The sequence below is a fragment of the Struthio camelus genome, chromosome Z (assembly GCF_040807025.1).
Source record: "Struthio camelus isolate bStrCam1 chromosome Z, bStrCam1.hap1, whole genome shotgun sequence".
Classification (NCBI taxonomy): Eukaryota; Metazoa; Chordata; class Aves; order Struthioniformes; family Struthionidae; genus Struthio; species Struthio camelus.
In genome coordinates this window covers 79,084,222-79,106,340 of record NC_090982.1, presented here as the reverse complement: position 1 = coordinate 79,106,340, position 22,119 = coordinate 79,084,222, and the positions used below count along the sequence as shown (strand labels likewise).

Here is a 22,119-nt window from a genome sequence, read left to right as displayed (position 1 = left end):
GTAAAATAAGAGTCAGTAAAACAGTAAATAACCAAATAATAACTTCAAACAACTATATAAATCTAGTTACACAAACAATCAAATAATGAATCATTGCACAGTACAAACTAGAGCTGGCAATTCTCTTCAGCAGCTCCCATGCTGGTTCCTACTCTGAGGTAACCATTTATTTCCAGGCCCTACTCTACTCTACTGAAAATGCTAGATGAGGTCTGCATCACAGGGGAGATTCATTAATAGCTATAGTATAAAATAAAGCAGACAAAAGCACTGTGGCTCCTTCAGAAAGGACAGTCTTTGCTCCAAACCCTCCCTGTTCATTGAGGACAGAAACAAAAGTAGCAGAGAAAGAACTGCTGCTCCCACTTCCCTCAGTGGGATTCATCCCTAATAACAACAGAACATCAGCACAGGGGAGGTTCACATTCAGTGTTTGTCACACGCCAACAAAATAACACCAAACCAAGTAGTGGTGTCTGTCCTGTGTCAGTCACCTCACTTGCTGAGCAATCCAGTAACAATTCAGCCATCAAACCAGGAACTACCTGAATGTGCATTAGTCTTCATGAAAGTGGGGAAAGCACCAAGAGCAGGAGCCAAGCTGCAAGAGGTGTTCTCTCAACTTCTTGTAAACACCCCTCCCCTTACTCCCCCATACACGCACACCTAAGGTGCGAGACTAAAAGCCAAACAGGAAAACTGTTCCCTCTGATTCCACCCTCCCACCCCCAAGGTCTTCTCTGTTCACTTTGGGCAGAAACACAAATAGATGAAGATGGTCATCTGATAAGGAGGATGCGGAAGAATCAGGCTGCATCTCCAGTATATTTGACGTAAATCACTTTTTTAAAAAACACATATGGACACTTTTAGGACTTTTCTCAATCACCTTATCTTACTGACCTTATTCTTATTGTTGAAAGCCAATGCTCGAACTTTGCAATTGTCAGGATTGGTGTTCTCCTTGGGAATATCCTTCAGAGCCCTGTGTGTTATGTGGGCATAGACAGGAACTTGAGAAAGATTATGCCTGGCATCACTTTTGGACAGCACATCCTCTGTGACCTCCCAGAGACCCATCGAACCATCCCGGGAACCTGCATAAATAGCCCACAACAACATTTCACAATTTCTGCCATTAAAAATAAATAAATAAATAAAGAGAATCTGAAAAAAGGAAAAAAAATAGTATTTTTATTGGTTTAATAAGAACTAACAAAAAAATCTTACTAAGCTATGAGGTTCAGAGCATTGTGAACTCACTAAGATCTGCCAATGGCTACACGCCTTTTAAGCAGCTACAATCACCTCATCTATTTTCAAACTGACTAGCAGTCATCAGGAGAGGCAATCCTGTACAATCATCCTTACAAATTCACACATGGAATGAACTCAGAGGATGGCTAGAACAGCAGCTGTGCACATTTAGCCCGGCGTTCCGAGACTGAGATTGACCGAGCCCGTTCAACCAATGCAAAAAAGCTCTAAAAAACTCCCAATTAGGTTTTACGTCAGCTTTGGATCATTTGATTTCTATGCATGTGTATGTGTACACACTGCTGTGAATTGAACAGAAACGGCTAGTTTAAGCCACAATTCGTACAGATTTGGATCAAGTCTAATTTTAAAAGTTATTTTCCTTAAACCCATGCAACACCTTTTCTGAAAAAGGACACAATGCAGTAACTGGGGCCGAGCAAGCAAGAACTCATTTTATTTTTCTACTGATTTTGAAGATATTAATCCAAAATATGAATCAAGAGGAGTAACACTGGATGAAGAAAGCTGACCAAAGTCTTTGGTTGATAGATCAGCACAGGTTTAACCCAAGACCTAATATCAATCTGCTCTGGCATTTAGACAACTCACTTCCATTTAAGTCAGCTTTGCCGATCTGACAGGTACCTCAATTTCTTCTATATACGATGTGAAAAAAATATATCCCTCCTTTCCTCACAGGGAATGCCTAAGAAATATTTCCTGTCTTGAAGATGCTGGAAAAAACTAAATATCCACGTAAGCATCAGACTAAATGTACAGGTTTTGGTACATCATATCTTCTGAGAAATAAGCTGCAGAGACAGTTAAGCATTAAGGAGCCAAAACATGCTGTTGCAATACTGGTTGTCCAGCACAGCAGAGGTGACTTAGCCGCCGCCGCCTCCTCCTCCCAGGTGGGTCCAGTCATTTGCCACAATCACCTACTACAGACAAATACAAAAGAGCTTCCTAATGGCACTGCATAGCAGCAGGTAGCACGTGACACTACATCCTGCCACCCAATTTACATGCTCATGGCTTTAATGGCACATAATCTTGTTTGCTATGGAGGCTGAACACTCAGCAGTAGAATTTCTAAGCATCTTGACATGCTTTAGGACGAAGCTGTCCCTTTTAATAGTCCTAACAAAGGGAAAAAGTCAGTGTATGCTGTTCAACTGGTTAGCCCTGAAGCCAAGGAGAATATCATTTGTTACCCTAGGCTCACGTCATCCTGGGAATTACTCATCCCATCTGATGTTTTTGCCATGAAAATCTTTTCGCCCAGTCAGTACAGCAACTGGCATTCTCCTTCAGTCAAGGCTGTTTTAGGTCCAGAAGTTTAATTTTATGCTTATGGAGTAGCTAAATTTGCTGCTGCACATTTTAGAAGCAGATCCTTGCCTTTTTCTTGTTGAAATTAACACAAGCAAGAGGAATAACCAAGCCCCTGGTCCTCTTTGGAGGTATCCAAACCTTTGAGAAAGTACAAATACCCATATGAGAAAACATACTGCCAAATCTCTAACCTCAGGCTAAATGACATGGCTCAGTGCAATCTGCCATGGGACCAGACGCCTCTCCTCTTGTGACGTTTAACCTGCCTCAGGTGACAAGAATTTGTCTTTAGTTCCTCAATTTAAATACAGATATTTGATAATTCCTAGCCAGTGTCTTAAGTTCAAATATTTGCTGTTCCACACTTTCAGATACAAATGTAATTTCAACCTGAGGCAATAGAACAGCTCAGAAGTTAGTTGCCATTATTTCTTCCTGATTAGGACCATCAGCAAAGTTCTGAAGAACTCACTTCAGCAATCAGCCTTTCTAACTGCATTTAGAAGATTTTTCCCTGGTGTATCGCAAGTCTGGAGATTAGCAAGTACATCCTATCTGAAACTTCATACAGCATAGGGGACAGGGCGTTATTCTACTCACACTTCCATGCTCGAGCATACAGAAAACGTTCAGAGGAGCACGGCTCAATTTCACATACTGGGCTTCTCTATTCCATTGGGTCCTTATCTTTCCCCTGAGCACCTGTAATCTTCTCTAACTGTTCAGGCTTACTAGCCGACTTTAAATGATTTTGTTAATACAGATTTTAGTTTGGAGGCTTAGAAGGATCAGTATTTATATTAAATTGAAAAAAAAAAATCAAGTCTCAAGAGTAGCCACTTTTTTTGGAAAAACTTACCAAATTAACAATTTAAGTTTTTTTTTAAATGGGAGTTATTTTTTGTCATCTGCAGTCTGACACCTCCCTGCATGGAGCACTACATGCAGTCAGAGAAAGACTAATATATTAAAGCAATTTATTAGCATATTGGTATTGTTACCTTTAACTGAGTAAATAATACTTTAATAAGTTACACTGTCAATCTAGCTACTAAAAAGTCAGTAACTGACCTTTTAGATTACAAGTTTCTGTACTAACTGCTGGAATAAATATATATACTTAGACAAATGGGCAGATATTGCAAACTGACTTTTCATTAATCATAGTCTTTCAAAGCATTTTTCAGGAAACCAATACTGCTCTGCTGAATTCTGAAATTATTAACTGTTAACCAATACTCCTCTTGAAGTTCTTCCTCTTGTTGCAGAGTCCTTAATTGTAACTCATTAAGTTTAGTGACCCTATCACAGCACCATCTATTGAAGAACAGTCATTTTCATAATAGGAAAAAAAAAATTAGGACCAGGGCCCTGCAAATAAAACTAAGTACCACTCTAAGACAGAGAATGGTTTAAACAGCCATGGTAGTTCCAAGTGGCTTTAAATGTAGCTGTACTCAAAACAGACCCCAAACAACCTCTTACAAATAGAATACCAGTCTCGGATACAAAAAAGATATATCAAGATTAAGCAACATACAACACTCAGAGCTTGAAAGTTCTGAACTGCAGATAGCGCACAGTAACAGGCTCCTTAAGATTTCACTTCTCATCCCCAGAAATGGCTCCATCCAGGGTCTCAGGGACTGTTAATCTTTTTTTTTTTTGCAGTGGGAATGGTTATTTACAGTTCGAGGCATGCTTCAAGAAAAGAATCTAAATTAACTGGGCTTAAAGGCACTTTCTGCAGTGTGAAACACTAAAAAACAGCTTAGTGATGACATCGCATGGCTCAGACACCTGGGTTCAGATTCATCCCACTTAAGTTACTTAAGTTGTCTAATCATAAGCTCCCTTCAGACAGCAGAAAGAAATGGCATTCCAGAATAGAAATCAGACTGCGGGTGAGCTGAATCTCCCTCTAGAGGTACTTCTTTCCTCCCATTGATCAAAAGGAGCAAATATAATTAGGATCCCAAGAACAGTCATTCAACTGAGGTGGTTAACTGCAATGACTCTGAAGTGCTGGAGGGCAGTGCCATACTGCCCTCACAAACTAGAGTCCATTTAGGCCCAATCTACACTTCAAGTCCAATCACACCTTCATCTTGGTCCTATCATAGTCTGGAGATTAGGAGATAGGGATGGTATACTCCAACATATTGGTCTTGGGAGTTTTAATTTTGTTCCCCTTGCCCCAGCTCTACAATCACAGAAAATCACAAACAAAAGGGTTGGGGAAAAAAGATACTGCCACATTAATACCACTGTTACTCAAGCAAGCCTCCTCCTTATGTCTTGATTCATGTGCTTCCCTAAGAGTTATCAGGTGCTGCGCTTCACTATAAAATACTCCAAAAATTACTTTACCAGAAACAGCCATAGTATCACTGATCCATGCAATTGAAAATATCCAGTCCTTGTGCCCATCCTAAAAGAAAAAAAGGAAGTCAGATTTCCTGTGCCGTTATACTCTAAAGCAGTCTCCAAGACAACAGGTATTCTTTGAATAGAGTTTGATTTTTAGCTCAGAACAGGCATATGCAAACACATAATACAGATAAGACTTCAGTATCAGGCTGGAGCATTTTTAATATCTAAAAATAATTTTAGCTTTCTTTTTGACTTTGATTAAAGTGTATAATGTTAAGGAGTCATTATGTGATGGAAAAAACAGGCCTCTGACCAAAAAATGAACCGATCTCGATTCTAAGGAGTAGGATTTTCTACTCTGAAAGCAGCATTCTTCACTTCAGCAAATTAGTTGCATACTTTTGTTACCTCAAATATACATCTCCACAATAAAGAAGCAACCAAAATACTATTTACAATATATGACCTACAGAATAACAGCTCTGCAATACAAAGATAGTTTAAGATTAGCTAAAAAAAGATTCTTGAAAAATAATAATCAGAAACCTGTGGATAAAAGCATGAAGCTCTAGTTCTGTTTGAAAAGCTGCAAAGTCACAGTAGCATGCAAATGAATATAAACCTTCACAGTCAAGCTTTTCTGCAGCTGGTTATCTGCTTCCACAGAAATTCTGACCTCTGCCGTGGCAGTTAATGTCTACATGAAGCACTAACTCTAAAGGAAGGAGAAATGAGAGAGAAGGGCTTACAGGACACCACTATACTCAATTCAGCCCTTTTCTTTTCAAGGCTGGCTATTTTTAAAAAGCCTCATGACATCTCAAAAACACTCTGGTACTGCTTATATCAAACTGGCAGAAGCCACAGGGTTAGAACGAATCCTCAGAGGCAAATTCTGCCTTCAGAATAATACACACACAAGCCGCACTGGAGAAGGGGAAAAACTTGAACTTGTATCATTTTTTCAATTTCTCAAAAGAGCTTTTGCCCCGAAACTGGTTTTGTGTCTCAATTTCAAAGGTCACCATCACAATTAGACTTTACTAACATTTCGGAGTTTGTCAGTTTTTGATACTTAAAAGGAATCTTAAGTGGACCTAAGGCGGAGAGAAGAAATCGGACCCAGAACTGAGTGTCTTCTCATACATTTGTCTACTTGCTCACCCACATTTAAAAAAAACTTTCAGAAACCAACTTCATTAGGAATACTGTTTTCAGACTTTCAGAAATTCACTCTTGACTACAAGATTCCCAAATCCTAACCTTGCTCTGACCTTAGGCCCTTCAGAATAATAATTATTTGAAGCCACAGAAAAAAGTTTCCCCAGATACTTCCACTTACATCTCCCACACAGACAGGATCAAGTGTAGGCAGACGATAAATTGCAAGACTGTTGGGGTTGTCTCCACCTGTGGCCAGAAGGGTCCTTGAGGGGTTGAGCTCAATGGCATGAATACCACAGCCCTGCTGGTTCACCATGCCAGGTTCGCGATCTTTCAGAATAGGAATCTTGGTAATTTGACCAGTCTGGACATCTACCACAAACAACTGGAGGGAAAAAAAAAAAAGAAAGATGTAAGTCACCATTGAACAAAGATCAGAAGAACAAGGTAGTCAGAGATGTTCCCTAGACTGAACAACTACTCTTTCCAAATTCAAATCGCAATTGCTGCAAAAGTATAACAGAGGAAGAGATGAGTTCCTTCTTAAAACAAGCAAACTAACTTCACTTCAGTGTTTTATGTGAATGATCCATTATGTGAAAACAAACGGGAAGAGGAAGGATAGAAACTATATAATTCAGTAATTGTCAGGGGAGGTTTCCCATCTCACAAAAAAACTCAAATCTACACCTATTTTCTTGTTCAACGATGGAACAAAACAAAATTGTTTTCAAGTTTCCTCGAACAGTGGGAAAGATGAAGACCCATCTCAAAATGACCAATAAGCCCAAGAATCAATGCACTTAACACAAGTTTCCCACATCCCAGATAAGTTACTTACCAAGAAGTTTGCACTTTGACAAACCAACACCTTATTAATTAATGTAACTGGAGCTTATTGTTTTTGGATTATATACAGAGAACAGTGACTGCATATAGCACTGACAAAAATATATACATACATACATATATCTATCTATATATATCTAGCTGCATACATCCTCCTGCAAAAGACTATAGCTTTCGGCAGAGAAAGCCGAAGTCCATTCATGGCGATTTGTGTGCTGTGCCTAGAACTATGCACTATCTTCAACCCACAGCTGATCTTCCTCTGTAATCAACAGCCTAGCACAGACAAGCAGATCACAGTTCATACAGTGACTGAAATCTGTTTTTTAGTATTGTTTTGTACACAGGTGTGGGGATCAGGCAAGAGCCTAAGTGTATCAGGAAGGTAGGAGAGAGGCGGTCTCACTTCTTTCAAGTCTCACAGCACAGCTCACTTCCTGAGAAAATGATGTACACAGCAGCCCCCTGCCCTAACCACATCCCTGAGAATTAATGTCTGCACTGCAAGAACAGCACCGTTACCTCTCTCTCCTCTCCTTTATCCTTCCTCTATGAGGGCATATCTTTATTCCTTCCTCAGTATTTCCTTCTAGCAGAAGCTCTGAAATCCCTCCCTCTTCTATCCTCCAACTACTGGGGAGGGGGAAAAAAAACAAACAATTCAGTACCTAAGGCTAAGGCTTGCAAATGTCATCTGCAGGTCCTAAAGCTGGCACCAGAAGTGCTAATTGGGGAAACACATCCACAGCTCAGGACATCCATAGGCTCAGGAAAACCATGCTTCACCTGTAAGCTATTCACACTTCCAAGAGTATCTCAACAGATATGAGGACTGAAATTTAAAAACCCCGCACACTCTTCAGTCTGATATCATATGTCCCACAGCCATACATGCCAAAGGCAGGTGTCTGATACTAGGTTAAAAATCTAGACACACTCACAGTAATACAAAACTCATTGGATAAAGCTAAACTCTAAACCAATTGGACTGAAAAGTTAAAGATCTTAGAAACTTTAAAAGTTGAAGTGTCACAGACTCTCACACTTCTGCTCTGGATCTTCATCCTCAACACCATTTTCCTACAACAACTTTCCACATTAACACATTCTCAGAAGAAGCAACAGGACACAACTTCCTGCAGCGCTTTCCTCTGCTCCTATCCCAATCTAATTTGTCTTCACCCCTTCAATAGCTTCTATCATTTTATTTTCTCCTCCAATTGCATGGTACTACCTTAACCAAAACTGCAACTGCTCTTCGAACAAGAAACTTCACATAGTTGAGGAACTAGCTCTGCAGTTTCAACCGTAAAGTTTTAAGCAGCAACTTCTCCACGTTTGGTAAGGAACTTAACTCACCATATGCAGTTTAAGAACAACCACCTAAGAATAAAATAAGTGAGTACTGCGTGAGTATGCTCTGGTTATTGCATCACCTGGGGCAGGACAGGAAGATCACAGATCACACTTGAAAGCTGAACTCCTCATTGCTAGGAGAACTTCCGTGTAAATCCAGCAAAAAGCAGCCCAACGGCTGTTCTTAACATCGTTCCCTTTTTCACTTAAAAGGGCTTAACAAGATAAGTTTCCTGCTAAGAACACAGAAAAGTGAACATCTTTCTAAGAGTATTAAGTACACTGCAATATTAAGTATGAAACATTTGATTTCTTTAAACAAGTTTAACCATTTATTCAGAACTAAAGCTCACAGTGGTATAAATCTGAAGAAAAAAACAGAAATTGACCTTCCTCCAAGCAAACTGGTAACATCACTACCATTGAAATAAGTATATCTGCAAATGACTCTAAAGCAGCCTGATCTCTGATATTCCTCAGAAAGTCCTGATAGCCGTATTATAAAACTAATCTTTATCTCAGGTGAGATTAAAAACCCTTCTTTTTTTTACTTCCTATACAGTGGGTTATTGGAACAGTCACTGAAACTTTTACTGGATGCAGGAAATGCCCATCATTTGGGCATATGCCCAATGCTCCAAGTAGCCAGCTGTGCATATTTATGCCTTCATTTTCTAGCTTTATATATAATTTGGTTCTTCCTGCCAGTAAGAGGTTTGCATGTCAGCCGTCAGCATGCTGTATGATTTGGTATCCAGGATTTACCAAGCAAGGAATGCTTTGGCCACTTGCCAGAAGTCCAGGGAACCACACCTCATTTGTGAAAAACAGAGCAGACTTCAGCTATCTTGTTCTCTGCTGGACAACCTTGCTCTAAAAAGGAAACGGGCTGAATGACCTGATTGAGAGAAATCCATCTTCAGCCCTTCTCTCCTGTTTTTTTTCCAAGAATTCAGAGGTACAGCCTGCAACAGCTCTATCACCCAAGGATCAGAGCAGACAGGCATGGTTGGGGATTACATCTGTCACAGCCAAAAGTCTTTATGATTTGGCCATACTCTTCACACCCCATGAGATTACCGTGTACTTATTTGTATTTTGTATTGCAGCAGTGGCGAGAAGTCCTTTCAGCAAACGGATCCCATACAATGACTGAGACGCTGTCCCTTTATCAAACTGCTTACAATCAAGTCAATCAAGAAACTGCCTCCACTTCATAACTTAGAAACTTGATTAAGCCAGAAGTAGGGAATCAAACATCTGAGGACCAACAAAAAATCTATCCTTCTCTTTATATATTATATGGAGTACTGACTCCAGGTCAGTTAGCCAAGCTCTTCCATCAAGTCCATTTTTCCTTTTCTGACCTGCATTTCAGGGACAACAGCTGAGGAATAAAGCAAAGCTACCAATTCATTAAATATAACTGTCTGACTTTTACCAGCATCCTTTTGATTCAAAGCATTTGACTAAGCAAAGCAGCACATAACATTTCTGCATGTGCTTTCATAATATTACATCTAATCAATCCATTTCTACTTTGGAAAGTGTTCTGGGCATACTGTTATTCATTTCAGTGAGAAAAAATAAAAAGTTTGAGAGGCCTGATCTTCACATGAAGAGTAAGATTTAAAAAAAAACAGGCCTATGAAATGTCTCTTCAGTGTAGCACATAAGACTATCGGGTGTCCTCTGCTGCTGCCCCTGCACACAGAACTGCAAGCTGCCCTATCTTTTAGTTGATAGGGCAAATCAATCAACAACAAAGGGTGCCACCCTGAGGTACAGTATGTTTTTATTACACAAACAGGATGGACTTGGATTTACAAGGCACAAGAAATGCACATGATACAAACTCTTGAAGAAGAGTTAATGATACATTCTGTGCTCCAGTTCTTCAGATACTGCTCTCATAGAAATCAAAACCATTCTAGTTATTCACATGTACATTTTAAAGAAACCCAAAATATATTGTCTTGCTAAAAACAGAGTCAAGGAGAGACAAACCGGGATGCAGTTTCACAACCAGCTTAAGCCAATCTTCAGGAACCCACATGCTTCTCCCCCAGTCTCACCAACCAGTCCCACCACCTTTGTGACAACAACTAATGCTCAGGTACCTTTGGGGTCAGCTAGATCATATCTCCGCCTTAGGTGAAAACTAACCCTACAAGAAAACTTGTCTGAATACAAAGCAGGAAGCTGATCCAGCTGACTACCCAGCCGTGTGAGCATCAGTGCCAGCAGAGATGAGCAGGTGAGAACATCCTGTTCTGCACCGACACAGCCCTCTAGACCAGCTGAAGCTGATCACAAATTTCATCCTCAGCCAAGCTGGAAAACTACCTCAGTGTTCTCTTTCAAACTCTTCTTTGCTAACAAACAACAAAAACATGACAATGCTTACAGTGTCATTACACTAATACCATTGCTAGCTACCCTGAGTAACATTGTTTGATTTTTCCGATTTCTAAGTCTTGTCTTTTATTCAGATTGTAAACACCTTCAGGTTCTATGTTTGTAAAATGCTTGGCATAAGGTTCTTCAATTGTATGCCAATAGAGATTCATTAATATATGCCAAGCCCCAAAGAAATATTGACTCTTTAAAGACTATGCTCTCAAACTGGTATGACTCCTCTCCAGCAGAGATCAGAACACGCACTAATTTTAGCACAAAATCCACTTACAGGTTGCTGAGTACAGGTGGCTCAAGTGGGTAATGGTCTTATACCCTCCCCGCAAGGCTCCAAAGGAAAAAAGGAAACGATGACGAATGTAAAGGAATATCTAAGAACGGAGCAACAGTAAAAGCAGCCAGAGAGCTGGCTGACTCTGAATGCAAATTCCCAGAGAGAAGACAGTGCAATCAGGCACTCCACCTTGCTATCAAACTCTCAAGCACTGCTAGCTGACAGGCACGCACTTTGATGTTACTGAATTTGTTCACAGCCAAAACCACATGCATCAGTTTTCATTTGCCTGGCAGATAGTTAGCACATGTTGACAGAGGGCAAAGGATGGAGAAGTGAGAGACTTAGTCTGCTAAAGGGCATCTCTGCCACGCACACCATACCTGGCAAAGAAACCGACAGACTCAAGACCAACACAGGTATCACGTGCAGCTGACAGAAAACCAAGTACTCCTGAGACAAGAAATGACACCGGCCTATTTATTCAAAAGCCACTGAAAGAAAGGTGAGCAGAGGTGTCAATTACAGGTGTCAGAGGTTTATTTACACTGAGTTTTGGTCAGCGTTCAGTGAACTTTGAGTAGAGTTACAAACTGGGGGAACGTGACTTCTCATTCCCTCCCTGGTATCAGGAAGCAAGCAGCCTTCTAGATTCTTCTTATCACATGGGCAAAAACTTTTAAGATACTTTAGCTTGCAAAGCAAATAAATCACTTTCCCTACACAGACTGCATAGGCACAGATGTAAGAATAACTATACATCATATTCTCACTACTACAAGCCCCAGGAGTACAAGACTAGATCACAATTGCACGACATGCACAGAACAGACATGGGATCTCAAACAAATTACAGCTCTAGGCAGAAACAAGAGCTGGTGAATTACAACAGGGCATCGAGGGCAACATATGAATCTATCAAGGACAGAAAAGGTGTTAGCTGGCATCCAGAAAGCAAGTCATTCATGCCTCGGAAGAGCCATCTGACAATCTGCACAGAGCAGATTTTTAAACACAAATAAACCTATCAGGTTTGGCAGAAAAAAGTGTTCAGGAATATCAGAGTCCAGGCAACTGGAAGCTATTAAGTTTTTGGTATTTAGGGAACGATGCACCACTCGTGTTTTCCCACCCTTCACCTTCACGATTAACCAAAAAATTATGTCTGAATACAGACAAAGAACTGAGGGAGGTAAAAAAGCTACAAAATATTGATTTGAACTTCTTTTCAGGAGAAGCAGCTTTACCCTCCGCTGTTCCCTGCAGTAGAAAAACACTCACAATGAAGTTCAACAACCCTGTTTAGCACTTTCTTTTGCCATAAGCTTGCCTCCCACATAGTCTCAAAGTCTCTCTGCAAAGTTTGAACAGAAGACTCATCACAGACAGTATCTTCTCCAGAGTCTTCATGGTATCAGCCTTTGATATTTCGATACTGTGGTGACACGCACCCTAGACATCTGCGCCTTTCACAGGTTTGCCTGTTCATTAATTTGTTTTTCAATAACGTTAAGAAGCTCATTGTATATAAGAACAACAAGATTCTTGCAACCAGTAATCTGCCTCAGAAAATCCCAAGTGATTGCGTCTGAAATGTTAAGACACTTAACTGTTTCGATAGGTACCATAATTATAAGTCTAGAAGTAAAAAAGCAGCTTTAAGAAACGTAAATTTGTTTTACAGCTGGTCAACTGCAAGCACCAGGATCTACTGAAGAATAAAGTTATCTGACCTATGTAATCATATTCAGGGATATTTAAGAATTAAAAAAGTCACCCCAGGTAATTAAACAAACAAGTTACTATACTCAAAAATGAATAATTGACAGAAAGCTCGATATCCTTTCAGTGTTTATGGTGACCAGCACTGTTAAGTGGCTAAAAGTAAAGCTATTCCTCTTATGACAACAGTATACTTTCCTTTTGTTATTAAAAGGAGTGAACACCTCTGGCACAGCATAGCTAAAGGGAATTTATAAATTAAATACTAAAAGCTCTCAGTGCCACATTCAAGCTTTGATTAAAATAACTGCTACAGTTTATATTTTTCTGTTGCATTAACCTCAATCACATGCAAGTCTCAAACCCCACTGAAGTCTACCAAGTTGTTTCAGATTTACACCCAATGAAAATACCACAACTTCAGTGTATGAGACTCAGCAAAGGAATTCATCTTTATTATGTTGCTTACACAGAAGATGAGAGAGAAAAAAATCTAATAATTAGAGTGTATTGTTAAAATGCAGACACAAAGCAGCCAAGCTAAAGCTATTGTAGTATTCTTAATGTGTGCATACACTTCCTCAGTGATGAAGTTGGCTTCTTTTGTAATCATTACATTTTGCTTAATAAAAGGCAAGGTCCACGCCTGACTAAGTTTAGGTATTTAGCTGCAGAAACATACACTTCATTGCACTGTATGCAGAGGGAACAACAATATGATTCAATCCCTCTTCAGTTCTGTGATTGTTTGGTCACAAATAATTTTCTGCAAGGTTGCGTTAACAATACACTTGCCCATTTATCTTCACTGTAGCAGTGATGGAACTAAAGAAGTTACAGAACACAGCAAAATTGTTGCAGCCCTATAAAACAAGCAATGATCTTGCTAAGGTAAGCAAGATTTTGAGAGCTTGTGTTCCAGCAGGAGTTTGTCTCCTGTAAGCTATTTCATGAACAGCGCTGGCTGCTGACCAGCTGAGGTGACAACCACGCGTGAATAAAGAAGGCAGTGAGCTTCTACTTAAGGCTTATTCCTGCTATAAGACTGTTTTGTTTGTATAGCTAGGCCTTGCTTCCTATTAAGAGCTACTTCAAAGCTTCCTGCTGTGTAACTGAATAATTATATCATATCCGAATTGAGAAAAACACTGCTGCCCTTTACAAGTCACACCACGGAGCACAGCTTCAATGTAAAAAAACTTTAAGGCAAAGAAAGAAGCACATAAACTTATAAACCTTGAGGTTTATGAGCTGCTTCATCTATGCATTTCTTACAATACTTGATTCATTTCTATGACACTAACCAACTTGCAAAAAACAAGTGTTGGACTTTGCACTAATTCAAACAGAACTTCACACGTGAAATTCCAGCCTCATCCAGTGAAACTGGGCTACTAGCTCTAGAGAGAATGTTCCCTAGAAAGTATGATCTCTTCCATTATTCACATAAAACATTACTGAGATAAAACGAAATACGCCCTAGGTCCAAAACATCACTTCAAGAACCTGAAAAGACTTCAATTTTTGTTAAAATAAACCAAGATATAACAGAATTATTTGAAAATTGAAAACAGATTCAGAGGGGGGGAAAAATCACAAAGTAAACAAGCAAAGAAAAATTAGGAAAATGAAATTAATTTTAAGTTTACAATACTTTAAGCAAGGCTGAGGAGTATCTGGAGTTTAACCATGGTATTTAGTTTTGTTGTACACTTTTCAAAGCCATCAGCACGGAAAATACACAGTGTGCAAGACTGAGCATTAAAAAAACAGTCTTATTAGCAGTTTCTGTAAGGCACTAAGCTGTCACTTACAAAAACCAACAACATTCATTAGCTCTTCCATTTGCAGGACAAGATGAAAGATTCAACTCCACTGTTACCCTCCCATCCCTCAAATAAAAGTAAATTGCTCTTTGCAGATTAGAGAGGTGTTGGATCTAGGTATAGGCCTTGCATTTGGGTTCAGAGCAATCTGCTTAGTGCCATATGAGAACGCCATTTTCAGATGAGACTGGGTCATAGTTAAGTATCACATTCATTCAAAATTAATTACGCATGATTTTGACTCCACTCGTAATTACTTCCTAATATTTCCCTTGGCAGTCTACATATTTTGAATATGGTAAGCATCAAGGGGGAAGTAGGGGAGTAAGTAAGAGAGGAGAGAGAAACAGAGAAGTTGCACTTACTGTGTTGCATTTTGTCCCGCACACCACTTGTCGGTGGTTCAACCACTGGGAGGCAAACACTTTATTAAGAGTTCCAAGATGAAATTCTCTCTCCTTCAGGAGACTGGGAAGCTGCTGGGCTGCATATCCATGCAACAAGCGGTGGTAGCTGGACTCATTCTGCATCCTGACCTCTCTACCTTTCAGGTAGTACACTAGAGACCTTTTCACTGGGGGGAGTCTTTTCCTTTTGTGAACTGAGTGATCCCACCCATACTGTGAAAAATAAACATGGAAATTAGATAGAGCAAGTGGAACAAATCTAAAATAGCACCCGCCCAAAATCAAAGACAGATTTTTTTTGAGTAAACGACTAAAGTCTTCCAAACGATCCACAAAATATCATAAAAGAAAATTAACGTAGAGATGCTGGTACAGCCCTCAGTAACATTATGAAATGTAGCATGAATGTTTGCTCCGAAGGTAGCCCTGCAGTGACATTACAAACAGTCTACACGAGTTCTGCACGCCGCGGTCCTGCTGTTGAGATGCAGGATGCTTAAGGAGGCTTATTTAGAGAGGAGAGGGCAGCTCGAGCAACCCCCCGCCGTGAGCTCAGCCGGCGCCCCGGCCCCAGCCGCTTTGGGGTGGGGACGGCACCAACGGGGCGCGGGACCCGCCCGGTACCGACCCCGGAGCCCAGCGGCCTCCTGCGGCCCGGCCTGGGGTCGCCCCGGAGCATCGCGCACGGCTGCGGCCGGGCCGGGGGGAGGCTCAGCCCGCGGGGCAGCGGGGACCGGCCGGGCCCCGGCGGTTACAGCCCGAACGACTGAACCCAACGGGAGCGGGGGGGGGGGGGGGGACACACGACCGAGCGACGACGCCCCCGAGCCCTCCCGACGCGGTGCTACCGGGACAGGGAATCGGGGGGGGGGGGGGGGGAAGAGAGAGGAGGAGGAGGGCGGAAAGCTGCCTGCTGCCCTCCCCCCCCCCCCCAACCGGGGCCGCGACTTCCCTCCCCCTTTCCAGGGCACCTTCTCCAGGCAGCAGCGCCCCCCCCCCGGCACCGGGGCAGCCCCCCTCCACCTTGCCCTTCCCCAACCGGGCAGCAGGACACCCCCCAGTCAGGGTCACCCCTTCCCCTCCCCAGGCACCGGGACAACCGCCTCCCCCCGGCCTGGTACCGGGGCAAAACCCTCCCCCCCGGCCCCTTCCTCCCCTCCCCTCGCCAGCCACCGGCTCCCCCTCCCCCCCCCGGGCCTACCTGCTCCCCCTGGAGCCCCCCGGGCCCCGCGGCGGCCGCCGCCGCCGCTTTCCGCTTCCTGCTAACTGTTTTCCGGGCCATAGTAGTAGGAGGAGAAGAAAAAGGAGGAGGAGGAGAGGCCGAGAGCCCGGCCCGGGCCCCACATGGAGCAGGAGGGGGAGGCGGCCGCCAGGGGACGGGGCATATAAGTGCGGGGAGACGGGCCCGGTCACTCTCTCCGCCGTAGGCCCCGCCGACCGCGCTTCACGACATTTTCCCCCTCCCTCCGGATTTTTACGACAGTCGCGGGGCAGCTTTACGGCCGCTCCCCTCCCTTCGCGGGAACCCCGTTTCCTAGCAACCAGAGGAGGCCGGGCGCCGAGCTGGCCCGCCCCTCTGTGGTTGCTAGGCAACCGGGGAGGAGGGCGGGGGAGGCGGGGGCCGTGGCGGCGCGGCGCCCCCTGGCGGCGGGCGGGCGCGCAGGCGCCTCCCGGCGGCCGCCGGGACCTGGGCGCCTCCCGCTGCCGAAATACGCCGGTTCCCGCCCAAATTACAGTTTCCGTTTTCTGCCCGGGCGCCCCGGGCCCGTGTTCCTTCCCCCCTCCCCCACGGGGGTTGGCCCCGCTTTGCACCGTCGCCCGCCACCCATCACACCCCCGGCCTTCCCAGCGCTGCGGCCTCCTCCTGGGCCTCCTCCCGATTGCTGCCTCCCAGCCCCCGTGGGGAGCGCGGAGGAGCCGTACAGCACGCTTTAGGTTTTTGCAAATTTATGGCGTAAGGAATAACACGCGCCACGTGCCAGGAGGTACGGCTCCGGCAGAAGCCCCGTCCTCCGCGCGTCCCCTTGCGCGACACCCGTGCGGACGGCAGCGGCAGCCGTCTCTGCCTCTCCTCCCCCAGCTAACGAACGTACATCACGGCGTGCTGCAGAAGAGCGTACGATACTTTGGCCGTCCTGGAGAACAGGTCATCGATCTCCCCAATTTTACAGGTGGGGGACACTGAAATGCGCTTCCACGTTACGTACTTCAGATGACTTGATACGCTGAGACAGTAACAGAGGCGAGGGAAGGAAAAAACATGTATCTGCACTGTGAATCGTCCGCCTTCGGTGTCATTTCCATCAATCTCTTCAAGCCTGCAACCCAAGAATGAAAATTACCGCTGAATCAAAAGGGGAGCTGGGCAAATATTCACAGCTTTGCATATGTTTGCCCTTTGGGATGCTATATGTAACAATAGCTATTGTACTATCTATCCACCCAGCCTCAATTGTTTTTTCCACTTCTGGCTGTCGATCCTACTGTAAGACTAAACTGGAGTACTTCATTGTGCATCTCTCCTGAGAAGTGGCAAGAACGGCCTGTCTTCTGTTAGCTTACAGATAAAAGGCAGATTAAGGATTTTTGAAGCCCTGTTCAACCTAAAAAAAAAATCCTAAATGCATCATTTTCCTTGTATGCACAGCAAATGCACTGTAAGATGTGTTGTCAGTTTAAGGACAGGACAGGCTCCGGCTGGCTGTTTTCTTCATATATTTGTTTTTGAGCAACCAAAGCTCGCACTAAGACTCTTGCTGCAGTAATGCCTGGAGGGCAGGAACAGGCATTATTTTGGCAGCCGTGCTGGGGGTGCGAGACAAAAGGCAGTTACGTGGTAACCCCGCGAGCGAGAGAGGAGTGGGTTGCTGCCGTAGCGCTGGGGAGACGTGCGACGGGTGCCGTGGTAGCTCAAAACTGCAGAACGAGAGGCAGCCCGCGAGGGTATTACTGTTGGTCGTTAACACGTGCAATAGACCTACGTTTTCGGTCTCTCCTGTGGGAAAATCGGACGGCAAAAAGAAAGCTCTGCCTCTCCATCCTCCTCCACCTCCGTCACCCAGCCAACGGGGCTGACGTCTGGCCTGGGCTCAGCCTGGCAAAACTTCGGCCCAGATAGCGCTGAGAGGGTCCCTCGTACCAGCAGAGAGCCGAGCTAACGTCACCGGGGCTCCCTGAGCAAACACAAGGGTCCAGCGTGCGCTGCCTGCTCCAGGGGGATGAAAGGGCATGCCGAATATTTGTATTTAATCGTACTCCTTTAAAACTGACGGGGATGAACGTGTACTTATGTGCGTGTTGTTCCTATGCGCTTCTTTTTTATGCTCATAAAAGTGAAAACTAGAGTCGGAACAGCCCAAACCCAATCATCTGAACGCCTCTTCGGGGAGCAGGAGGTGGGGGGGAAAAAAAAAACCGAAAACAGCTGCCTCCCATCAGGCTATTACGCTATTTCTTAGGCTGTCAAAGATAACCCCAGACTACCAGGACTTTCAGTATCGCAGTTTTGCAAGTGACGCTGCAGAGGGTAGAAAAGGGAGAGGGGAAGAGAGAGAGGGAGAGGGAGAGGGAGGGAGATGGGTGAAATGCAGGCAAACTGCGAAAAAGCCAGCTCCTGAGCACTCAAAACCCTCCGTTGCCTCAAACCACCGGAAACTTGTGATTATTTTTCCTGATATAAAAGACATTTATTTCATGCCATTTTTTGTGTTGTCATCTAGCAAAAAAAAAAAAAAACCCAAACAAACAAACAAAACCAAAAACCACCCTCCCCTTTCGTCCCAGCCCTAGCGGGGGCCCTGCCGCCTGGTGCACACGGCAGCGGGGAAGGGGGCGGCGGCGGCGGGGCCCCTCCGTGACGGGACGAGCCCCCGGGACCAGGCCCCGCCGCCCCCCCGTTGCCAGGGGGACGCAGCTGCCCGCCCCGCCCCCCGCCGCCGAAAGGGGCGGGGCTCCCCTCCTCGCCTCGCCCTCCGCCCCGCCCCTCAGTCCGAGGGGAGGTGACGTCATCGAGAGCGCCTCCCGATTGGGCCGACGCGGGCAGGTGACCGGCGCGGCGTGACGCCAGCGCGTCGCCGGGGAGGCAAGGAGGAGGGCAGGTAAAGAAGATGGCGTCGCCCGGTCGCGGGGCTGGTGGTGGCGACGCTGCGCGGGTTTCGTAGGGCAGGGCGGGGGGCAGTGGCCGTGGGGACAGCCGGAGCCGCCAGCCGCGGGTCCGGGAGGCGCCGCGCAGGTATCGAGCGGGCACAAGGGAGGGGGGGAGGAGCCCTTTTGGTGTGCCGGGGTGGGGTGGCCGGTCCCGGGGGCCTGGCGGGGCGGCCCTGCCCTCGCCGGAGCCGGGGGGCTCCCGGCGCCCCCTCGCGCGGGCCAGGCCGGGGCCCGGCGGCTCTGCCGCGTCGTCCGGCCGCGGTGTCGCAGCTAGCTGCCGCCGGGCCCTCCGCCCCGGCGGCACCGAAACTTCACCGCCGCTGCTCGTCCCAGGTGGGGCGCCGAGGGGGCGCCGCGCCCCGTTGCGGTTCAGCGGCCCTGAAGTCCCGGGGGAGGCCGGGCCCGGCGCCTCCGGCAGCGACGGCCGCTCGGCCGGACCCCCCGCCCCCGGGAAGGGCTCGCGGGCTTGGCGGGCTCCCATCCCGGGAGGGCAGTGGGCCTGAGGGGGTCGCCTTGGCCCGTGGGTTCCTCCTTTACGGTATCTACGATGCTGCCTCTGAAAGTGCTGTTTAATGGGCATAAAACCTGGCAGGGTCAGTTCGGAGGGCCGCAGTCCTGGCACTCCTCTGGGGCTGTGTCTAAGCGGCAGAGGGACCAGGCAAAGCAGGGTGATAGTCCTTTCAGTATAGTCTCTTGCTTTCCGGGTGCCTGTGACTCAGGGGCTGCCTGAGTCAGAAGGGAATATCTTTGTGCTTAATAGCCCTTGATGAGTTTGTCTTCTGAGAATTAATTGCTGCTGGAACCTGGGTTAAATGGTTAGTGTCTGCGATATTGGGAAGTAAAGGTTTCCCCCCGTTAATTAAATTTGTGAAGAACTGTCTGCTTTTGTTTGGAGGAGTGCTTGTGTGACTGTGTGGTTTGTTTTTTTTTTTTGTTTTTTTTTTTGGTCCGGCCTACCTTCAGATAACTTGTTTCTCTCTGGCTTTTGTGCTGTGAGAACCATAGTACTCATCTTCCCTATGCCACTCATGATTTCTTAGATTGCTGTTGCACTCGCTCCTTGGTTGTATCTATTGTAGGCTTGAGAGACTATAAAGTTTTCTTTCCTAATGAGTGATAAGAGAGAGATGTGGAGGACTAATACTTGTTACCTATTTCTGGATCTTTCCCAGTTAACTGTTCTGCTTTTGAATTGGGAAGAGGAGCCTGTCTTTCTCTGCATTTGAGAGTCAGACATGCCATGGATATGTTTACCCTGGTGTAAGAATGAATCAGTCTTGTGGTTCCTGACTTCCTGATAATGCCATTTAGCTCAATGCTTGCTAGCAGTAAAATAGTTAACACTTTTGTGAAGCTATTATAACTCAGGGTCTGTTTTTTTGTGTTTTAATAGCTCAAAATCTATCATTGTAAAGAGAGATTTAGGATTACTTTGTTTCTTCAATAACTAGGAGTTACAATACATGGAAATGAGTAGCTGCTTTATGAAGTGTTTTTATTCTCCAAATTAATAAAAAAACTCCAAACAAACAAAAAAGACATTTTACAGAATGTTTATGACGTTCATACTGTCTCATTAGCATAGAGATAAGCAAATGGACTCTGGCGTTTGGCTATAAAACTAATGTAGCTGTCTACCTGGATTATGTTGACAAATATACAACCAATGTTGTATTTATCTTGAGTTTAAACACTGTGAGATGGATATTTTTAAATAACAAGTGAATACTGCTGAAATAAGGAACAAATGAGTAGTGGCTGCTGATACAATTTCAGTTTCTGTGGTGCTGATAAAAGGAACGTGAAACACTGCATCTCAAAAGCTATTAGGGGCTTGAGGCCTTTGTAGCTACTGTGTGTGTGTGTGTTTGGGGTGGGATCTTCCTCTTTTTCCTAACACCCTAGATCGTAGGTTAGAGAAGAAGCGATGCTACCATCACCCAGACCTGTCCCTCACCTTCCTTGCCTGCCCCTTGGGGTACAGGACCTTCTGCCCCAGTGCAGACACTCCCAAAACTGCTCGCTTCCTGGGGCTGACCCTGCATACCCCATATCTCTGTTCTGCAACAGCATATTGCAGGGGTGTAGGCAGAATGCTTTTGGCCTCTTCCTCTCCCTTGTACAGAAGACAGCTATGTGCATAAAACTGCGTTAGCCGTGGGGAAGGGAATGGGGTGGAGGTGTTTATATGTGATAGCGGCACAGCAGAGATGGACTGAGCTATGCCAGGCCATATGCAGTATGGTGTTAGGCTAATATCTGTATACGGCAATACTGCAGTAGTACTGCTACTTAATGACTTTAATGTACATGCAGAGTTGTCATTTGAATGTGGCATTGCTATGTTAGATTGCCTCTGCAGCTGGGAGACTTAGAATTAAAGCTTTGTTTAAAAAATGTAAGGGTAGTGGGAGAGAAAATACGTAACCTTGAAATTTAGCTTTTGCAAACTCATGGCTTTAAAGCCTCTGAAACAAAACTGAAAGTGATTGAACCTTCATTGCTGTCTCATAGGCTGTATCTCGCCTATGAGTTTGATCAGAGGTGTGTGGGGGTTTTTTGTTGTTTTTTTGTTTTTCATGCGCAAGGCACTGTGGAGCAAAGGAGTCGGAGAGGGCATTGCGCCTACTAGGAGCAGAGTCTCTGTATAAGTCAAGTGAAAATAAAAACATAATTATGTGAAACTTTAAAGGGGGGAAAAAATCTCCTAGGTATATAAATGGATAAGTGTTAGTTTCTCTTTAATGACTTGAGCTTCAGTTTCAGAATATTTTTCTGAATATATTCAGATGCACTGCTTAGCTGCAAAACTTTTTTTTTAGCTTATCTGGATAGCTGATGGGTAAAAATCATTAAAAACATGTGGAAGAACTCCACCTCCGTTGTCCACATGATGTCTAGTAAGCCCAGTACTTGTTATCCTAGAGATGATCTCTAATTAGCAATAGAGGAATTGGATTTCTGGACCGATTCAGTAGACCACCTC

General features: G+C 44.7%; 2 protein-coding genes and 1 long non-coding RNA gene across 4 annotated transcripts in view; 2 read left to right on the top strand and 1 right to left on the bottom strand.

Annotated features, from left to right (window-relative positions):
- Window positions 1–9,776, top strand: part of LOC138064675 (uncharacterized) — a 36,504-nt gene extending 26,728 nt beyond the window's left edge. The window contains exon 3 of the long non-coding RNA XR_011137920.1: window positions 9,450–9,776. This is a non-coding gene — a long non-coding RNA (uncharacterized lncRNA). The remainder of the gene's footprint in view (window positions 1–9,449) is intronic.
- Window positions 1–16,507, bottom strand: part of LOC104152011 (DDB1- and CUL4-associated factor 12) — a 32,528-nt gene extending 16,021 nt beyond the window's left edge. The window contains exons 1-5 of the mRNA XM_068928343.1: window positions 16,189–16,507; window positions 14,946–15,200; window positions 6,314–6,520; window positions 4,969–5,029; window positions 904–1,097 (exon numbers count right to left, since the gene is read on the bottom strand). Of these exons, the coding sequence (XP_068784444.1) occupies window positions 904–1,097; window positions 4,969–5,029; window positions 6,314–6,520; window positions 14,946–15,200; window positions 16,189–16,269 (798 nt within the window). The 5' untranslated portion in view covers window positions 16,270–16,507. The remainder of the gene's footprint in view (window positions 1–903; window positions 1,098–4,968; window positions 5,030–6,313; window positions 6,521–14,945; window positions 15,201–16,188) is intronic.
- A 2,470-nt stretch (window positions 16,508–18,977) lies between these two features.
- LOC138064672 (ubiquitin-associated protein 1-like) overlaps window positions 18,978–22,119 on the top strand; it is a 38,579-nt gene continuing 35,437 nt past the window's right edge. Inside the window, exon 1 of one of the 2 annotated variants that reach the window (XM_068928341.1) lies at window positions 18,978–19,084. The gene's annotated coding sequence lies outside the window, so the exon portion shown is untranslated. Of the gene's footprint in view, window positions 19,219–22,119 lie in introns of both variants that reach the window. The other variant, XM_068928340.1, reaches the window with a different exon arrangement.